We start from the raw sequence: 19,784 nt of genomic DNA, 5'->3' as shown, positions 1-19,784 counted from the left end.
GGTGGGCAGCGATATGGTATACATAGAAAAGAGAAAGCTGGTGACGTTCATAGCAGGAGCTATCAATAGCACCGATAAAGTAGAGTCTAAAACGGAGAGGATTAAACTAATAGTGAAAGCTGCTGGGAGACGTTTGAGTATGACAGGGTTGACATGGGAAGAGGTTCGAGATGACCTCAATCAGCCGATGGTGGAGTCATGTATTACTGGATCTTAGTTATGGTAGTAGTACTACAATGGAATGCTTGAAGCCTGTTGGCTAATGGGCAGGAATTCAAGCAGTTCATTGTTGATATGCTAGCTAAGCTGGATGTGATTTGTGTGCAGGAAACATGGCTCAAACCGAATGTGGAGTTTATTATACAGGGATATGTAGTGGTTCGTAGGGAACGAGATATAGGGGGAGGGGGGATGTGCCACCTTCATAAAGCAAGGAATTCCCTACAAGATGATAGGCAAAGTTATTGAACAGGGGTATGTGATGGTGGGGGTGTGGCTGAGAGGAGGGGTGCTTGTGGTAGTGAATTACTATAATCCGTGTCAGATATTGGACGTGGAAGTGCTGGAGAGGATGGAGGGCCAGGAAAGAAGTAAGGTAATGTGGTGTGGGGATTTTAATGCCCACAACATGCTTTGGGGGGGGGGAAACGGATGGATGGAAATGGACAAGTGATGGAAAATTTGATAGAAAAGAAAGATCTGGTGTGCCTGAATGATGGCCGAGGGACCAGGATTGATGTAGCCACAGGGAAAGAGTCTGCCTCGGACCTCACTCTGGTATCTAGTGTGATGGCAGGAATATGTGAGTGGGAGGTATGGGAGGAGTCGACAGTAGGGAGTGATCATTACCCCGTTCTATGCACAGTAGGCCGAAGGGAGGAGGAGGTGTCAGTGAAGGGAGTAGGCAGGTGGGTGTTTGGAAGGGCAAAGTGGGATCAATTTCAGGAGCTGAGTGAGCAGGTGATGGCTCGGGTGGATATGAGAGGGGATATAGATAGTATGAATAACTGGGTGAGAACAGCGTTAGTGGGGGCAGCTACTGAGGCTATACCTAAGAGTTCAGGGAGGAGGAGGAGGAAAGCAGTCCAATGGTGGACGGAGGAATGTGGGGCAATGGTGAGGATTAGGAACAGGGCATTTAGAGTACTGAAAAGGACGCATAATTTCTAACATCTGATTCAATATAAGCAGGCCCAGGCCATGGTGAGGAGAACTATCCGTCAGGCAAAGAGGTCATGTTGGCATCGGTTCTGTGACACCATTGGAAGGGCGACACCTGTGGGAGAAGTGTGGGGGATGATTAAGAGGATGAGTGGGATCAGAAGGGAGTGGGATTATCCAGTGTTGACGAGTGGGGAGGATGTGGCAATAACAGATGAGGAGAAAGCAGAGATGATGGTCAAAGCATTTGTTCAAATGCATAGCTCAGCAAATCTGTCAGAGGAGGGGCAGAGGGGGAGAGAGAACAGGAGAGAGGAGCATCCTGGAGTGCTGGAAAGGAGGGAAGATGTAAATGATGCGTTGAGTGCACCATTTACCAGGGCAGAGCTGAAAAGAGCAATAGGTAAGGGAGGGTTAACTTCACCTGGGAAAGATGAGGTGTGCTATGTTATGTTGGCCCATCTTAGTGATGAGGCACTGGATAAGGTATTGGTGTTGTACAACAGAGTGTGGGAGGAGGGGAAACTACCAGGCAGTTGGAAGGAGGCAGTAGTGGTACCAATCCGGAAGCCCGGGAAGGATCCAACGAAGCCAATAAGCTATCGGCCAATAGCTTTAACATCACATGTATGTAAGATTATGGAACGTATGATCACGGAGAGGCAAACTTACTTCCTGGAGAGCAGAGGGCTAGTAACGCCACATCAGAGTGGGTTCAGGAAGGGTAGGGGAACTATGGATCCAGTGCTCTGCTTAGAAGCTGAGGTCAGGAAGGCTCAGGTGAACAAGGAGACTGTTGTAGCTGTCTTTTTTACATTTACATTTTAGTCATTTAGCAGACGCTCTTATCCAGAGCGACTTACAGTTAGTCACATTATTATTATACTTTTTTTTCATTTTTTTTTTTTCATACCCCCTGAGGGAATCGAACCCACAACCCTGGCGTACGCCATGCTCTATCAACTGAGCTACATCCCTGCCGGCCATTCCCTCCCCTACCCTGGACCAATTGCGCACCGCCCCATGGGTCTCCCGGTCGCGGCCGGCTACGACAGAGCCTGGATTCGAAGCAGGATCTCTAGTGGCACAGCTAGCACTGCGATGCAGTGCCTTAGACCACTGCGCCACTCGGTGATGTGGAGAAGGCGTATGATATGATGTGGAAGGAGGGGTTGTTAATCAAGCTAGATATTATGGGGGTAGGAGGAAGAATGTACAACTGGATAAAGGATTTCCTGTTTCGAAGGTCTATCCAGGTGAGGGTGGGGAAGTCTTTATCAGGCAGCTACTTGGTGGATAATGGTACACTGCAGGGGAGCGTGATTAGTCCTCTGTTGTTCTCAATCATGATCAATGATGTTTACTCTCAGGTACAGCCGGATATAGGGAGGTCGTTATTTGCAGATGATGGTGCCTTATGGAAGAGGGGAAGAAATGTGCCATACATAGTCAGGAAGGTACAGGAAGCAATTGATGAGGTAGAGCGGTGGGCACTAATGTGGGGATTCAGGTTCTCTGTAGAGAAAACTCAAACAGTGTTCTTTACCAGGAGGAAGGTGGGAGATTAGGTATGCTTGAGGTTATATGGGAGAAACCTGGAGAGGGTGGGGGCCTTCAGATTCCTTGGGGTATACTTTGATACTAGACTGACCTGGGCAGAACACATTGAGGGAGTGGTGGGAAAGTGTAAGAAGGTGCTAAATGTGATGCGCTGTCTGACGGGGAAGGAGTGGGGGGCTGGGCTTTCCTCATTGAAGACCATGTATGTTGCATTGATCCGATCTGTAATAGACTATGGCAGTATAGCATATGGTTCGGCAGCCTGGACCTCACTGGAAAGGCTAGATGTCATACAGGGGCAAGGACTCAGAATATGTAGTGGGGCGTTTCGAACGTCCCCAGTGGCTGCATTACAGGTGGAGATGGGGGATATGCCATTGCAGATTAGGAGACAGCAGCTGGCAATTAATTATTGGGTCAACCTACAGGGACATGGGGTGTCTCATCCTGCGAAAGGGATTTTACAGGCATGCTGGGAACATGAGCGAAGACAGAACACGAGCTTTGGGTGGATGGGTAATACCCAGGTGAAGGAGATGGGGCTGTATGGAAGGGAGTTTAGTCCAACGGTAGTTATTCCTGTAAATCCACCATGGCTACTCCCGCCTCCAGTAGTTGAACTAGAAGTGTTGGAGAGACTACAGAAAGATAGGGAGGGTGTTGATCCAGCTGATTTCTTTAAGAGACGTTTGGAAACTGTGTATCAGGATTTTGTGGCCATTTACACAGATGGTTCAAAAGATTCAAGGACAGGACGTACTGGGTCAGCATTTGTAGTGCAGGAATGTGGGGTGGAAGTCAGGAAACGTATTACAGAACATCTGGCTGTATATACGACGGAGCTGATGGCCATACTGTTGGCCTTGCAGTGGGTGGAGGAAGCTAAGCCAGACAGAGTAGTTATTTGCTCTGACTCATGCGCAGTGTTAATGAGTCTCCAGTCCTTTATCTCACGTAGCAGACAAGACCTGCTTTATGAGGTGCTACAAACCCATGATTAAACAGATGGGTATTCAGATAAGATTTACTTGGGTCCCAGCCCATGTGGGGGTGGAGGGTAACGAGGCAGTAGATGAACAGGCTAAACAAGCACTTAGTAGTGGGGATGTTGATGTTGATGTGTCAATGAGCAAGGCAGAGGCAAAAAGACTGATATATACAGTGATGATGCAGAGGTGGCAGGAGCAGTGGAATAGAGATAATAAGGGAAGGCATTTATTTCAAGTACAGAGGAAAGTCGGGGAGGGGAGGACGGCAGGAAGGGACAGAAGAGAGGAGGCTATATTTACAGGATTAAGGGTGGGACACAGCCAGTTGAATAAGACACTAAGCGTGATAGGAAAGCATCCATCAGGAAAATGTGATTATTGTCAGGAATCAGAGACTGTGGAGCATGTATTGCTACAGTGTGGGCAGTATCAGAGGGAAAGAGAGAGGATGAGATTAAGTATGAGGGAGAAGGGGATACAGGAAATTAGTTTAAAGAGTATATTGAGTAGAATATCATTAGATATAGTATCACATATTTTGTTGTCTTTTTTAAGAGAAACTGGGTTGGCAGGTAGGATTTAGTTTATCCCTGTCTCTGGCCCACACTCCAGTACGGTAGGTGGCGGTAATGCACCATAACGTTGGATGCCAACCGCCGATAAACCCCACTGAAGAATAATAATACATTTGAGCTACTCGAGGAAGTGATGTTACGGAGCACGCACAGGCTAGCTCAGTGTTACGAAAGATTATAGATATACTGACAAGATACATGTCTCTCCGCCGTAACAATGGGAGTCATTGTCCACAAAGCGGCACGACGGGTATAACGTGTTTTTTCTCAAAGTTGCCCGGATGTCACGTGTCCTACTTATATCAGTACACTCATAACAATTTAAGCATTAGGAAATAAACCTCACGTAGCAAATAAACTATTCATTTTTTTGTTGACCAAAACTCCTTGCTTGGTGGGCAAAATAACAAATAAACACCACCTTGAGGGAGACCGATTTTCCGCTGAGTTGGGCCTCTTCCTCTCTGGTGCTACCCCATCTCATTGACTCACTGGAGTGAAGCCCGACCCGGGGTTCAAGGACATACATATGGTGTATTCGAAGGAATTATTGGTACCATGATTGTCTTTGGTAAAATTTTTATTTACACAAAGATTGACTACGAAAATGGCAATTTCCCCATTCACTGTAATGAGGGATCCTGTTTTCTGCAAACAATGCCTGCAGTACTGCGGTCGGCCTTGAACTTCAGTGGCTTCATGGAGAGGGGGCAGTCGTTCTCCCCTGGTTTAGCATCCACCACAATTGGAACCATGCTGGAAAGGACAATCTAAAAATAAAATATATCCAAGCCAGCACAGTACAGTTTGGGTTGGCAATATAATCTAAAATGGGTAATCGTTTTACATTTTTTGTTTATCCAAAACTGATTCATATGACCTGTGGCCTTGCGTTGATTTCCTGAGCTAATGCCTTTAATAATCTTTAGCCCAGCCGCTAACAGTCTTGTGGATGTGGCTCAAACTCAGTGTCTCTGCGAGAAGGAGGTCGAAAGGGCATGTTTTAGCTCCCTGAGATAATGCCTATGCTTACGTTCAACTGGCAAACACAATCTTGTGTCTCGAGACCAGAGTTCAAACCCATTCGGTCACAATAGGGCTTGAATGCACACATGCCAGCTACCAAGCTTGGGCCTGGTAGAAAGCACTCACACAGGGAGGCTACACTATAACTCTTCTCTTTGTTGTCACGGCTTTGTTTGAGTTTGCAGAGATCTATATTAATCTCAGCCATTGTTAAACTGGTATGGATGGTTACAGTAATAGTGGGAGAGACTACATAAGCTGATGCTTAAACTGACAAGCAAAAACCTAAAACGGACCCTAACCTTAACCAAATGTTTAAAACATTCTGAAATGAAATATCGGTTTGGGTGTCAGACGTGTCCTTATAGCCTTATCCAGTAACGGTGCAGTTACAGAAGAACCTGAAGGACAGTTATGTCACTGTGATTGTTTGGTAACTCCCCTTGATCACCACCTGGTGGACATACTCAGACTGCACTGAGCAGAGGGAAGGAAACTGGCAAAACATTTACATTTACATTTAGCAGACTTATCCAGAGCGACTTACAGTTAGTGAGTGCATACATAATTTGTTAAAATAATTTTTTCATACTGGCCCCCCGTGGGAATCGAACCCACAACCCTGGCGTTGCAAACGCCATGCTCTACCAACTGAGCTACATCCCTGCCCGCCATTCCCCTACCCTGGACGACGCTGGGCCAATTGTGCGCCGCCCCATGGGTCTCCCGGTCGCGGCCGGCTACGACAGAGCCTGGAAACATCAGTATAGAGACAAAGTGGAGTCGCAATTCAACGGCTCAGACACGAGACGTATGTGACAGGGTCTACAGACAATCACGGACTACAAAAGGAAAACCAGCCATGACACAGACGTCTCGCTTCCAGACAAGCTAAACACCTTCTTCACCCGCTTTGAGGATAACACAGTGCCACCGACGAGGCCCACTACCAAGGACTGTGGCATCTCCTTCTCCGTGGCTGACGGAGTAAGACATTTAAGCATGTTAACCCCCGCAAGGCTGCCAGCCCAGACGGCATCCCTAGCCGCGTCCTCAGAGCATGCACAGACCAGCTGGCTGGTGTGTTTATGGACATAGTCAATCTCTCCCTTTCCCAGTCTGCTGTTCCCACATGCTTCATGATGGCCACCATTGTTCCTGTACCCAAGAAAGCAAAGGTAACTGAACTAAATGACTATCGCCCCGTAGCACTCACCTCTGTCATCATGAAGTGCTTTGAGAGACTACATTTACATTTACATTTTAGTCATTTAGCAGACGCTCTTATCCTAGTCAAGGATCATATCACCTCTACCTTACCTGTCCCCCTAGACCCACTTCAATGTGTTTACCACCCCAATAGATCCACAGACGATGCAGTCGCCACCACACTGCACACTGCCCTTTCCCATCTGGATAAGAGGAATACCTATGTAAGAATGCTGTTCATTGACTATAGCTCAGCATTCAACACCATAGTACCCTCCATGCTCATCATTAAGCTCGAGGCCCTGGGTCTGAACCCCGCCCTGTGCAACTTGGTCCTAAACTTCCTGACGGGCCGCCCCCAGGTGGTGAAGGTAGGAAACAACATCTCTACTTCGCTGATCCTCAACACTGGGGCCCCACAAGGGTGCGTGCTCAGCCCCCTCCTGTACTCCCTGTTCACCCATGACTGTGTGGCCAAGCACGCCTCCAACTCAATCATCAAGTTTGCAGACACCACAACAATAGTAGGCTTGATTACCAACAATGGCGAGACCGCCTACATGGAGGAGGTGAGGGCTCTGGGAGTGTGGTGCCAGGAAAATAACCTCTCACTCAACGTCAACAAAACAAAGGAGATGATCGTGGACTTCAGGAAACAGCAGAGGGTGCAGCCCCCTATCCACATTGATGGGACCACAGTGGAGAAGGTGGAAAGCTTCAAGTTCCTTGGCGTACACATAACTGACAAACTGAAATGGTCCACCACGCAGACAGTGTGGTGAAGAAGGTGCAACAGAGCCTCTTCAACCTCAGGAGGCTGAAGAAATTTGGCTTGGCACCTAAAACGCTCACAAACTTTTACAGATGCACAATTGAGAGCATCCTGTTGGACTGTATCACCGCCTGGTACGGCAACTGCACCGCCCGCAACCACATTGGCTCTCCAGAGGGTGGTGCGATCTGCCGAACGCATTACCGGGGGCAAACTACCCGCCCTCCAAGACACCTACAGCACCCGATGTCACAGGAAGGCCAAAAAGATCATCAAGGACATCAACCACCCGAGCCACTGCCTGTTCACTCCGCTATCATCCAGAAGGCGAGGTCAGTACAGGTCCATCAAAGCTGGGACGGAGAGAATGAAAAATAGCTTCTATCTCAAGGCCATCAGACTGTTAAATAGCCATCACTAGCACATTAGAGGCTGCTGCTGCTTATTGAAATCACTGGCCACTTTAAGAAATGGAACACAAGTCACTTTAATAATGTTTACATATCTTGCACTACTCATCTCATATGTATATACTGTATTCTATTCTATAATATTCTACTGTATCTTAGTCCATGCCACTCTGTCATTGCTTGTCCATATACAGTGAGGGAAAAAAGTATTTGATCCCCTGCTGATTTTGTACGTTTGCCCACTGACAAAGAAATTATCAGTCTATAATTTTAATGGTAGGTTTATTTGAACAGTGAGAGACAGAATAACAACAAAAAAATCCAGAAAAACGCATGTCAAAAATGTTATAAATTGATTTGCATTTTAATGAGGGAAATAAGTATTTGACCCCCTCTCAATCAGAAAGATTTCTGGCTCCCAGGTGTCTTTTATACAGGTAACGAGCTGAGATTAGGAGCACACACTCAGCTTGTTACCTGTATAAAAGACACCTGTCCACAGAAGCAATCAATCAATCAGATTCCAAACTCTCCACCATGGCCAAGACCAAAGAGCTCTCCAAGGATGTCAGGGACAAGATTGTAGACCTACACAAGGCTGGAATGGGCTATGGCCCCAAGAACACCATCCCCACCGCCAAACATGGAGGTGGAAACATTATGTTTTGGGGATCAAAGGGACGATGGATGGGGCCATGTACCGTCAAATCTTGGGTGAGAACCTCCTTACCTCAGCCAGGGCATTGAAAATGGGTCGTGGATGGGTATTCCAGCATGACAATGACCCAAAACACATGGCCAAGGCAACAAAGGAGTGGCTCAAGAAGAGGCACATTAAGGTCCTGGAGTGGCCTAGCCAGTCTCCAGACCTTAATCCCATAGAAAATCTGTGGAGGAAGCTGAAGGTTCGAGTTGCCAAACGTCAGCCTTGAAACCTTAATGACTTGGAGAAGATCTGCAAAGAGGAGTGGAACAAAATCCCTCCTGAGATGTGTGCAAACCTGGTGGCCAACTACAAGAAACGTCTGATCTCTGTGATTGCCAACAAGGATTTTGCCACCAAGTACTAAGTCATGTTTTGCAGAGGGGTCAAATACTTATTTCCCTCATTAAAATGCAAATCAATTTATAACATTTTTGACATGCGTTATTCCGGATTTTTTTGTTGTTATTCTGTCTCTCACTGTTCAAATAAACCTACCATTAAAATTATAGACTGATCATGTCTTTGTCAGTGGGCAAACGTACAAAATCAGCAGGGGATCAAATACTTTTTTCCCTCACTGTATGTATATATTCTTAAATTCCATTCCTTACTAGATTTGTGTGTATTGGGTATATGTTGTGAAATTGTTAGATATTACTTGTTAGATGTTACTGCACTGTCGGAGCTAGAAGCACAAGCATTTCGCTACACCCGCAATAACATCTGCTAAACACGTGTATGTGACAAAGAAAATTTTATTTTAACTTTCAGAGCAAAGAAAAGCTGGGCGCAAGCATGGCGACTCGCAGGACAGTTGTGTGCTGTAGCAGCATAACTCTTCTGAAGTCAAAGAATGTCGTCAACACTAATCAGGGATGTATCTTAATTACAGCCTTTTTCTATTGGATAACATCGGATTTCTAACGGTCACCTATCACCGGTAGCATTAGTTTCCTGGCTAGCTAGCTAACTACATTTTAGTCATTTAGCAGACGCTCTTATCCAGAGCGACTTACAGTTAGTGAGTGCCCCCCGTGGGAAACGAACCCACAACCCTGGCGTTGTAAACGGCATGCTCTACCAAATGAGCTACACGGGGCCAACTACCTAGGACGATGGACCAATAGGACCTCTAGCTAACTAACTCTAACAACAAGACAAGTCACTAGGTCAAGTGAAGTTGTTTGAAACTCAGTTATGCTCTACAGTGGTTGTCTTATGTAAAAGTTGAGGACATGTATTTTTTTTACTAAAAGACCCAAGCTATCTAGTCACCTTTTTCTTCCCAGTATGTAGCCTACTGACATTCACCTTGATTTCACCTTTTACACAGGCAAGCAACATGTCATTTGCCAGTCTGTCCAGAGGAAAGGTGGCCCAATCTTCGTTGGGTGTGTTGACTGCAGGAGGGGCAGAATTGCTCTGATGCTTCACCAGTCTGTGAAAGCCTCAGATCTGGAGCTTCACCCACCATCTTACCCATGTACTCACAGTGGCATGCTGTCATCTCTTGATCATGCCAGGTTAATTCACCTCCTTTATGTTATTATCACTCATGTGAGGGGATGTTTAAATGGCTCCCTGAGAAACACGTTGAGGTTACACAATTCTCTCTCATGCCTCTGTTGTTTTGTCTCACAGTATCCGACTTGGATATCAGGTGTACAAGCAGGTGTGTTCTGCCTGTCATAGTATGGAATACCTGGCCTTCCGAAACCTTGTAGGAGTCTCGCACACAGAGGCTGAAGTCAAGGTGCATGCTGAAGAGGTGAGAGCAACTGACTTGTGTTACTAAAGCATACATTCCAAAATAGAGCAATCAGCTGTTTTTATAACAATTACTAATGAGACTCTTCTCTTTGTCATACTAGGATATCACACACCTGTACAAAATCACTAGATATGCACTGTGCATGTTCAACGGCAACCATTTTTGCTAATGACATCGCTCCACAGGCACCTCAGCCACTATGAGCCAGGTGGCCAAAGATGTCTGCACCTTCCTGAGGTGGACAACGGAACCTGAGCACGATCAGAGGAAGCGAATGGGACTGAAAGTGTGTGGCTCTCAATTATAGTTCTCTAAACTGCCTACTTTGTTGGGCAACTAGGTCATAATAATTTGTATCTAATGCCGTTGATACTTGTGATGGATGCCAATGACGGTATGTTTTCTTTTTCTCTACAGCTACTCATGTGGTCTGCAATCTTGGTACCATTGGTCTATTACATGAAGAGACACAGGTGCTCAGTTTTGAAGAGCCGGAAGATAGATAGCATACAGACCACCAAAATAAGACAACACAACTTCATCCACTGCTTTCAATCACTACCGGTATACTCCTCACAGGATTATTGACTTAATTATTCCAGTTTCTGTAATCTACCCCCATTTCACCCTCTGACATTTAGTGAGGTATTATTTTTATTTTTTTACTGTGGTCAACAATTTCAAGGGTTTTTTCCAGGTCTTTTGAGGTCAGGCTTCATGATTGACAGCACTGAATCAATATAGGACCGTTGTTAGGAAAACTGGTCCATTATCTCACAAACATTCTGTACACGTTATGTGTAAATACTTAACATACACATGTGTAATCAATAAAATGCATTTCCAATTACTAGATTGTTGTTTTTGGGGGTAAGGAAGGGGAGGGTGATTAATTACATTATAATCCCGATGGTTAAGTATTCACCTCGGATTTTTACACAATTTGTAGCGTTTCAAAGTGGGATTGAAATAGATGGGTTTTCTTTTGTCATTGATCTACAAAAAATACTCAATGTCAAAGTGGGGAAGAAAATCTACAATTTTACAAATTAATACAAATGTAATAATTAAAATATAGTTGTTCAGGAGTAAAAATGTTGATGAACATATCACATAAATTACATGGACTCACTGTGAGATAATAGGGGTAGACATCATTGTTTAATGACTACCCCTTCCTTTGTCCCCTATATATATACACATCTGTAAGGTCCCTAAGTCAAGTATTGCATTTCAAGCACAGATTCAACCAAAGACCAGGGATCTTTCTATTTATTTTATATAACCTATATTTAACTAGGCATGTCATTTAAGAACAAATTCTTATTTACAATGACTGCCTACCAAAAGGCAAAAGACCTCCTGCGGGGACGGGGGCTGGAATTCAAAATAAATATATAGGACAAAACACACATGACGACAAGACAGACAGCACAACACTACATAAAGAGAGACCTAAGACAACAACATAGCATGGTAGCAGCACAAAACATGGTACAAACATTATTGGGAACAGATAACAGCACAAAGGCAAGAAGGTAGAGACAACAATACATCACGCAACGCAGCCACAACTGTCAGTTAGAGTGTCCATGATTGAGTCTTTGAATGAAGAGATGGTGAAAAAACTGTCCAGTTTGAGTGTTTTTTGCAGAGAAGAAGCCTCGTGAGGAATTGGTCTGTCACATGCTTCTCTAGATCGGCTATCTGAGTGTTTTTTGCAGAGAAGAAGCCTCGTGAGGAATTGGTCTGTCACATGCTTCTCTAGATCGGCTATCTCTGAGTTTGAGTTTTTCTTGCCCTCAAATGAATTTTCCTCCTCCAAAGTCCTCAAATGAATTTTCCTCCTCCAAAGTCCTCTCGTCGTCATATTCACGAACTAGCACCTCGGCTGACGGATCGAAGTCATGATCTTCCGACGACAGAGAGCCAATTGGGCTCGAACTCCCGAAGGAAGCCTCTGCCATATTGGTACCTTTAGGCTCGTTATTTTCAAATGCCACATGAAGAAGGGCAGTAATTGGTATATGGGTAACAATAACAAATCAGACATTGAATATCTAAGCATGGTCAAGTTAATAATTATGCTGTGGGTGATGTACTAAACCACCCAGACAAATCAAAGATAGTCATCCTTCTGAACTGAAGGACAGGAAAGAAACTGCTGAGGGATGTCACCATGAGGCCACTGGTGATTTTAAAACAGCTATTTTAAAACAGCTACTCCAATGACCTAAATGACAGAGCATTGCATCATGTATGCATGCATCCTGTATGCAACAAAGCACTAAAGTAATACTAAGGGGAAAAAACACGGCGAAGTAATACACTTTTTGGCCTTAATGCAAAGTCTTATGTTGGGGCAAATCCAACACATCACTCCGTAACTGCCTCCTTATTTTCAAGCATGGTGGTGGCTGCATCATGGTATGGGTGTGCTTGACATCGGCAAAGACTGGGGAGTTTTTCAGGATAAAAAGAAACGGGATGGACCTAAGCACTGGCAAAATCCTAGATTTCAGCAGGACAATAACCTACCTACAACAAAATGCCAAATCTACACTGGAGTTTCTTACCAAGAAGACAGTGAATGTTCCTGAGTGGCCAAGTTACAGTTTTGTATTAAATCTGCTTGAAAATATATGGCAAGACTTGAACATTTCTGTCTAGCCATGATCCCCAACACCTTGACAGAGCTTGAAGAATTTTGAAAAGAAAAATTACAATTAAATCAATTTTAATCACACTTTGTAACACAATAAAATGTGAAGAAATCCAAGGGGGGTGAATACTTATGATAGCCACTGTATATGAATGGAAGTTGGACACTAGAGAGAGTTTATTAGTCACATGCACAGGGTTGCAGGGTACAGTGAAAATCTTGCGTTTTGAGCTCCAACAGTGCAGGTCAAGTCCGGGGGGAGAGAGCAGGTAGCTGACTAAATGTCCATTGGGTGGGGGCAGAGTAAATGTCTGTTGAGGTGGGAGGGGGGGAAAGGGGGGGGGTGTCAATAGGGGGAGCAGCAAGGGGTGGGGAGGGTTACAGGGGTGCAGGAGGGGGACAGGGGGAGAAGGTAGCAGACTAGTGGTGGCTATTCAGTAGCCTGATGGTCTGGGTGTATAAGATATTGGCTTGTCTTTCAGTTTTTGCCATGATGCTCCTATACTGCCCGCGCCTGAGTGATGGAAGCGGGGAGAACAGTCGGTGGCTCGGATGGCTGGGGTTCCTGATGATCTTCTTGGCCTTCCTGCGACACCTGGTGTTGTAGGTGTCCTGGAGGGCAGGCAGTGTGCACCCAATGGTGCGTTCGGCTGAGCGTACCACCCTCTGTAGAGCCTTGCGGTCAGCTGCGGTGGAGTTGCCGTACCAGGGTGCGATGCAGCCGACAGTATGCTCTCGACAGTGCTCCTCTAGAACACTGTGAGGGCCCTTGGGGACAGGACAAATTTCTTCAGGCTGTCGTACCTTCTTCACCAAGTGCTAAACTGTTCTACATTGGACCCCTGATCATGCAATAACTTGGGGCATGCACAAAACCAGAGCAAGCAAAATGACTGATGAACAGCACTGCACTTGTAATGTACATGTATGAGTCAACTGTATTATTTGAAAGGAAGTCATTGTAAGATACTGAACACTGTTCGCCACTCTGCTCATCCACATTCCAATGCATGTCTATTTAGCTTTGAGTCATGTTGACGCATACAGGCTCAACATACTCCACTGTAAAATGCCCTGAATGTCAATTGCACATACATTGCAATGAGTAGAGTACAGTATTTATGTAGGAGTGTGCAAGCCCATCTATAGAGCAAGTACACACCTGGCAATGGTACATCTTAAAACACTGGCCAATTGCTAGTGCATTTGTTTTTCAATAATATTTCAAAGCTGTGATGAGATTTGTCCTTCAACTATTAGTCATAGGGAAGTATAACTGCTTCAAATGTTCAGGTGCATCCATAGGGAGGGTCCAACATGCATTGAATTCAGTGCTACATTGAAGAGATGTGTACAACTCTTCCTCTTGCTAGCCATAACACACTGCACTGTCCTGGTTTAAATAAGAGGTTGAGTCTCTCCCATTGAGTGCTTTGATAATAAAGCATAGTAGGTAGCTGAATAAACACGATTAAAACCAATAGATGTAATGTCTGTCAAAGCTTGAAGTCTCGGGTTCACATGTAGCTAGCTAGCTAGAGGAAACAGAAGTGTAAATGTAGCGGAAGTGGTACTGCCCTGAACGATTCTAAGAGCGAGACGGAGGACGGAGGCTGCATCTTTCAGAGAAAAAAGCAGGAATTAGAGCCGTAAATATTGTGAGTTTGTATAATCGGGGACCCGATGAAAGTGCATTTATGTCTTAGGTCTTTATTTATTGTGTTCAATATTACACAGTATATTCGTTTCGGTGTAATTATATCCGTTAGCCATCATGCTAGCTCGCTAAATCAGACAGCGCTCCTCTGAAGTGGGCTGAAAAAGAACTTGCTAACTAGCAATCATGACACTTTGTTCTTGTAAGCTTGCTGACCTAGGCCATGTACGCGACTGAAAATAATCGTTAGCTACTCGCTAGAAGCTGGATAACGTTACATCGTAGTACAACATAACCATTGACTGGTCCCTATTTAAATGGACATACGAGAAGTCGATAACCAGCGAACATCGTATTTTCCAGCTAGCTAACTACTTTCCCGCTAGCCATTATTTGACAGATCCTCCACTCTTCTGATGTGCTTAGCTGCTACACTAGCTGGAGATCTGTCGACTAGCATCCCTACTAGCTAGCAGGCTGAGCACAGGCCTTTGCGGCTAGGTAATAATGTCACAATCTGAACCGCAACGTAAGCTGGATATTGTGTAGATTTTTGGCAACGCTAAATCTATAAGAATACAATAATTATTTGTTAGCCTGCTACGTTAAATGATATCGTTTCGTTTAACAATAATGGTAACCAACGTTAGGCCGTTTGAGAAATGCCGTAGCGTTAGCTACATCATCAAGCGTCTTACCGCAACGTCGTTAGATAGCTAACTGGGCAATGCTCCGCCATTCAGACACCTTTTAAATAATTTATTAATTTGTCTAGTAATAACTAAAACGTCAGATAGCAAACCAATAGTTAGCTATTGAGACTAGCTAATATTTATTGATTTGAAACGGGGCAGGGGTGGGTGAAGAGATATCGAAAGGTCGATTGGTTCTGTCAAAATTGTCTAGCTGGAGTAACTAGCTATCTAACTCGACGACATGTAGCTAGGTGGCCCCACGCATTGCTGCCACAATGTACTGTACTAGAAGAGTTTACTTGCGAGAACACATTTTCAGGAACACACCACCATGACGAAGTTGTATGGTATCCGGACTCGTACAACAGCGGCTATGCACCAGTAAAGGCCGAGTGTAAAAAAAAAAAAAAAGAAATATATATATATATTTAAAAAAAATTGTCACACACACCGGATAGGTGCAGCCATAGTAGTAAGGCGCCCCTGGAGCAAATTAGGGTTGTATTCGTACCAGCGACCTTTCGGTTACTTGGCAAACGCTTCTAACCGTTAGGCTACCTTCCTGTTTTAGCTAGTAGTGCGAGCTACATTCAATTGCATTCGTATTTGAATTCATAGTACATTTCATAATCATGGCTCAAAGGGTAGTATGAAAGTAGGCGATATAAGACTCCCCTAGCCATGAATTTATAAGAATGGCCTAATCTAACCAAGAAGGAACATGAACAGTAATCAGTCAGATTAACCTACTGCCCTCTTGCAGGTGTCTCCTCTCAGCAGTTTTAATAAATGCTGTAATTGACCAGTCATATGTAGGGTGCCAAAGGCATATCTAATCTCAATAGTCCTTTCCTTCATCTGCACAGACATAAGACAAGGAGAAAAGGGCCCACCTGACTGTTTCTCTCTCACACAGACTGAAAAATGGACAAGAACGACCTGGTACAAAAGGCTAAGCTCGCTGAGCAGGCAGAGCGCTATGATGACATGGCCGGGGCCATGAAGTCTGTGACGGAGCAGGGCGGGGAACTCTCCAACGAGGAGCGCAACCTGCTGTCAGTGGCCTACAAGAACGTGGTGGGGGCACGCCGCTCATCCTGGCGCGTCATCTCCAGCATCGAGCAGAAGACAGAGGGCAACGAGAAGAAGCAGGCCATGGCCAAGGAGTACCGGGAGAAGATTGAGACCGAGCTGCAGGACATCTGCAATGACGTGCTGGTAAGAAGAACTGTTGTGGTCTACCCTGTGAAAGGGACATTTTTACATTTCTCTCTAGGCAGATATGCTGATTTCCCCCCCAAAATTATGTATCTTTCAGGGACTTCTTGACAAGTACCTCATTGCCAATGCGACTGCAGCTGAGAGCAAGGTTTTCTACCTGAAAATGAAAGGCGATTATTATAGATACCTGTCTGAGGTAGCAGCTGGAGACGCAAAGAAGAGTAAGTAAACAAGTTTATTTAGAATTATATAAAATGGGACAATGCACCAAATCACATTGTCATGACTCGTGAAACTCCTAATGGATCAGATGTGTGCATAGAGGAATATGTTAAAATATTCCCTAAAGAAGTGATGAAATGCACTGCCGCACACTAAGTGCATGTTGGATTCATAGCATTGCTCAAACTCATCCTCTCCCTTGTTCCCTTTTAAAGCCACAGTGGATAACTCCCAGCAGGCGTACCAGGATGCTTTCGACATCAGCAAGAAGGAGATGCAGCCCACACACCCCATCAGGCTCGGCCTGGCCCTCAACTTCTCTGTGTTCTTCTATGAAATCCTCAACAACCCAGAGAAGGCCTGTACCCTGGCCAAAACGGTGAGAGAGCGACTTCAAGTGCCAAGTCATGCATCCTCATCTTTCACCCCCAAGACGATCAATAGCACAGAGCTTCACTCAAAGAATGCAGAGCCATTGTAGCATGTCTTATCTTGCCAGTTTCTGAATGAAGGCATTTGGCTCAGTTAGCAAAAAATCTAATTGGATTTAAAATGGTGCCCCTGCTACAGTTATTTCAGCATGCCACTATTTAACCAAAATGCCACCATTTAACCAAAATGATTGGAGTGACAGCGTATACATTTGTATAGTCAAGGAATAGCTGTGTACTGGAATAGCTGGTGGCAGTTTTGCATTCTAGTGTAATTTACTCTTTACAGGCATTTGATGAAGCCATCGCTGAACTCGACACCTTAAACGAGGATTCCTACAAAGACAGCACCTTGATCATGCAACTACTAAGGGACAACCTGACTGTAAGTTCTGTTTGTCTCCTATTTATGTAATCAAATGTTTTGTGTAAATATTAAATGGCTTAACACATCTCCCTCTTGTGTTGTCATTTCTTCAATAGCCATTTCATTGATGCTTCCAGTTATGCATATGTTTTGTAAATTGCTATGGCATGGTGTTTTTTTCTCGTTAATTCTAACGTGGAAAGTACCAAATGCAATTTGGGGAATAAAATGTAACAAATCTTCACCTCTCTTTGCAGCTGTGGACATCGGAAAACCAGGGAGACGAGGGAGAGACCGGAGAAGGGGAAAACTAATGGAGTTGCACTGTTAATCCACCTACACTCTTATCTTAAACACAAACCGCTTATAAACATCCCCCCTCCACTCCATCAGCCCATCCCCCTTCTGTATGACAAGCAGCCTGAATTGTTCCTGACCAACTAGTTTACCCCTCTCAGGTCACTGTGAGGCGACAGGGTAATGTTCAGTTGTTAGCAGGTTGTCATTTTGTTTGTGAAAATAATGTGGTTGTATTGAGTACCGAGTCCATGTTTTTGTTTGGTTTTGTTTGTGTGTGTGTGCTAGATCGTATGTGTGTGTGTGTGTGCGCGTGTGTGTATGACTGTTTGTGTTGGGGGCCGGGGGGTTGTGAATTCTAATCATCCTTCATTTCTTTGTCCCACCTAGCTGGTTGAGCATTTTTCATCCTTTTTTTTTTTTGTTACGGTCATTTTTTTTTTTGTGATTCGTCATGGTATTTGACGTTTTTATCGTATGGTTATTAAACTGGCAGTTAATTTTCACCTAACACTGTGATGCTAAGTGTTAAAAAAAATTCCCCACGCCACTATTGCTTGCTTTTGAAGTTCAGACACGCAGTACAATCCTGTATTTAACTAACAGTGCAATTCTGCTGTCGGCTCATACAGAAAGGAGGCAGGCTGTATTGTGACACTGGCATCAGGGCGTTTCGCTCTAATCATGATCACAATTTCACCATTTAAAGGTTTGATTAAGGGACGCCTTAGTTCGCCATGTTAGATTTCCTCCATCATAAGACATTCCACCAGAATTATATTAGGCTTTCTGAAAGGCAGACCTCTTTTTGAACAAAGTGTGGATTATTGTCCTAGTGGTGTAACTCACTGTTCAAGATCAAGCGCAACTTGAACTAGGTACAATGAAAATTGTATGTGCTTAAATGTACCTTGTATTTTGCAAGATTGACTATCATCTTTCTGTAAAACCTAAAGTAACAACCTTTTTTCGACGTTAATTGAAAATGTCTTATCACACTGTATCAACCCTGCTTGCAAAATATTCCTCTTAAAGCAGTTTTCTCCAATGTTTCTGTGCCTGGGTTTCTCTCCTACGGTCTCTTATGGACACTTCAAATGGAAGACAATTCATGTCTCTCATTTCAGACTGCCAAAAAGTTCAAATTAAGCTTAGACCAAGAGTCTTTTTTTCTATTCTCATTTTTTAGAATCTAAAAAGTATGAATCAAGGTTTATAAGGTAATGGTATGATGTCATACTTCTGCTTGCATGCCCCTGAACTTTACTGCTTTGAACATGAGCCTCTGAAGCATTTTCTGTCCAACTTATTGGGCTTGTTCAACAGTGCAGGCGACTGCCGACTGACTGATCTACGAAGAACCTTGCATCATCAATGTTACCGTTATTTGTAGATCAGTTTACTCATAATACATTACGGTTTTGATCCTCTCAAACACAGCCATTGTGAAGCAGCAGATTGGAGACCCAACCCATACCACAACCCAAGTAAGAAGCAGTGTCACAATACCATACACACCGATTAAACCCCACATAGAGTAAGACACGACTACATGTCAGTCTGTTTTCTTAAAGATGCACCACATACTGAGTGAGAATCCTCTATCTGAATATATAAAAAGGCAGTTGGTGAATGTGGAACAGAGCCTATCTTGCTTTGTTTTTACTGACCAGTATTATTCAGTGAATTCTTTTAGATTTGTGTCTTAAAAACCGTCCTAGTTTCACTTACATGTTTAGGAAACTGTCAAAGTGAAAAAGTTGTTTAAGATAACAGGTGTAATATGTTTATTTTAACAATATTTACAAAGTACATTATTGTACAATTCCCAAATTAAAGAATGAAGATGTAAATCAAAATGTGTAGTCGGTCAGGGCAACGCCACACTCAAGCAAAGTGTTCTGTTTTTTTGCCAATGAAGTACAGGTAACTGCCAAAATAAAGGAAACACCAACATAGTATCTTAATTGGGCGTTGAGCCGCCAGAACAACTTTAATTCGCCTTGGCGTACATTCTACAAGTGTCTGGAAATCTATTGGAGGGATGTGACAC

At 44.2% G+C, this 19,784-nt stretch overlaps 1 protein-coding gene and 1 long non-coding RNA gene across 2 annotated transcripts; both read left to right on the top strand.

The window, feature by feature from the left end:
• Window positions 1-9,460: 9,460 nt before the first annotated feature.
• Window positions 9,461-11,427, top strand: LOC121546532. Its single transcript, XR_005996394.2, has 4 exons — window positions 9,461-9,931; window positions 10,050-10,176; window positions 10,365-10,465; window positions 10,597-11,427. It is a non-coding gene; the product is annotated as an uncharacterized LOC121546532 (long non-coding RNA).
• A 2,965-nt stretch (window positions 11,428-14,392) lies between these two features.
• On the top strand, window positions 14,393-18,779 carry LOC121545354 (14-3-3 protein beta/alpha-2). The gene is made up of 6 exons (XM_041855798.2): window positions 14,393-14,499; window positions 16,110-16,411; window positions 16,512-16,635; window positions 16,852-17,015; window positions 17,357-17,452; window positions 17,692-18,779. Exons 2-6 carry the CDS (start codon window positions 16,118-16,120, stop codon window positions 17,746-17,748), a joined length of 735 nt encoding a protein of 244 aa, XP_041711732.1. The 5' UTR covers window positions 14,393-14,499; window positions 16,110-16,117; the 3' UTR covers window positions 17,749-18,779.
• The last annotated feature ends 1,005 nt before the right edge of the window (window positions 18,780-19,784 follow it).

The sequence above is a fragment of the Coregonus clupeaformis genome, chromosome 30 (genome assembly GCF_020615455.1).
Source record: "Coregonus clupeaformis isolate EN_2021a chromosome 30, ASM2061545v1, whole genome shotgun sequence".
Classification (NCBI taxonomy): Eukaryota; Metazoa; Chordata; class Actinopteri; order Salmoniformes; family Salmonidae; genus Coregonus; species Coregonus clupeaformis.
Note: the sequence above shows the minus strand (reverse complement) of the source record. Positions and strands in the feature narration are given on the sequence as shown.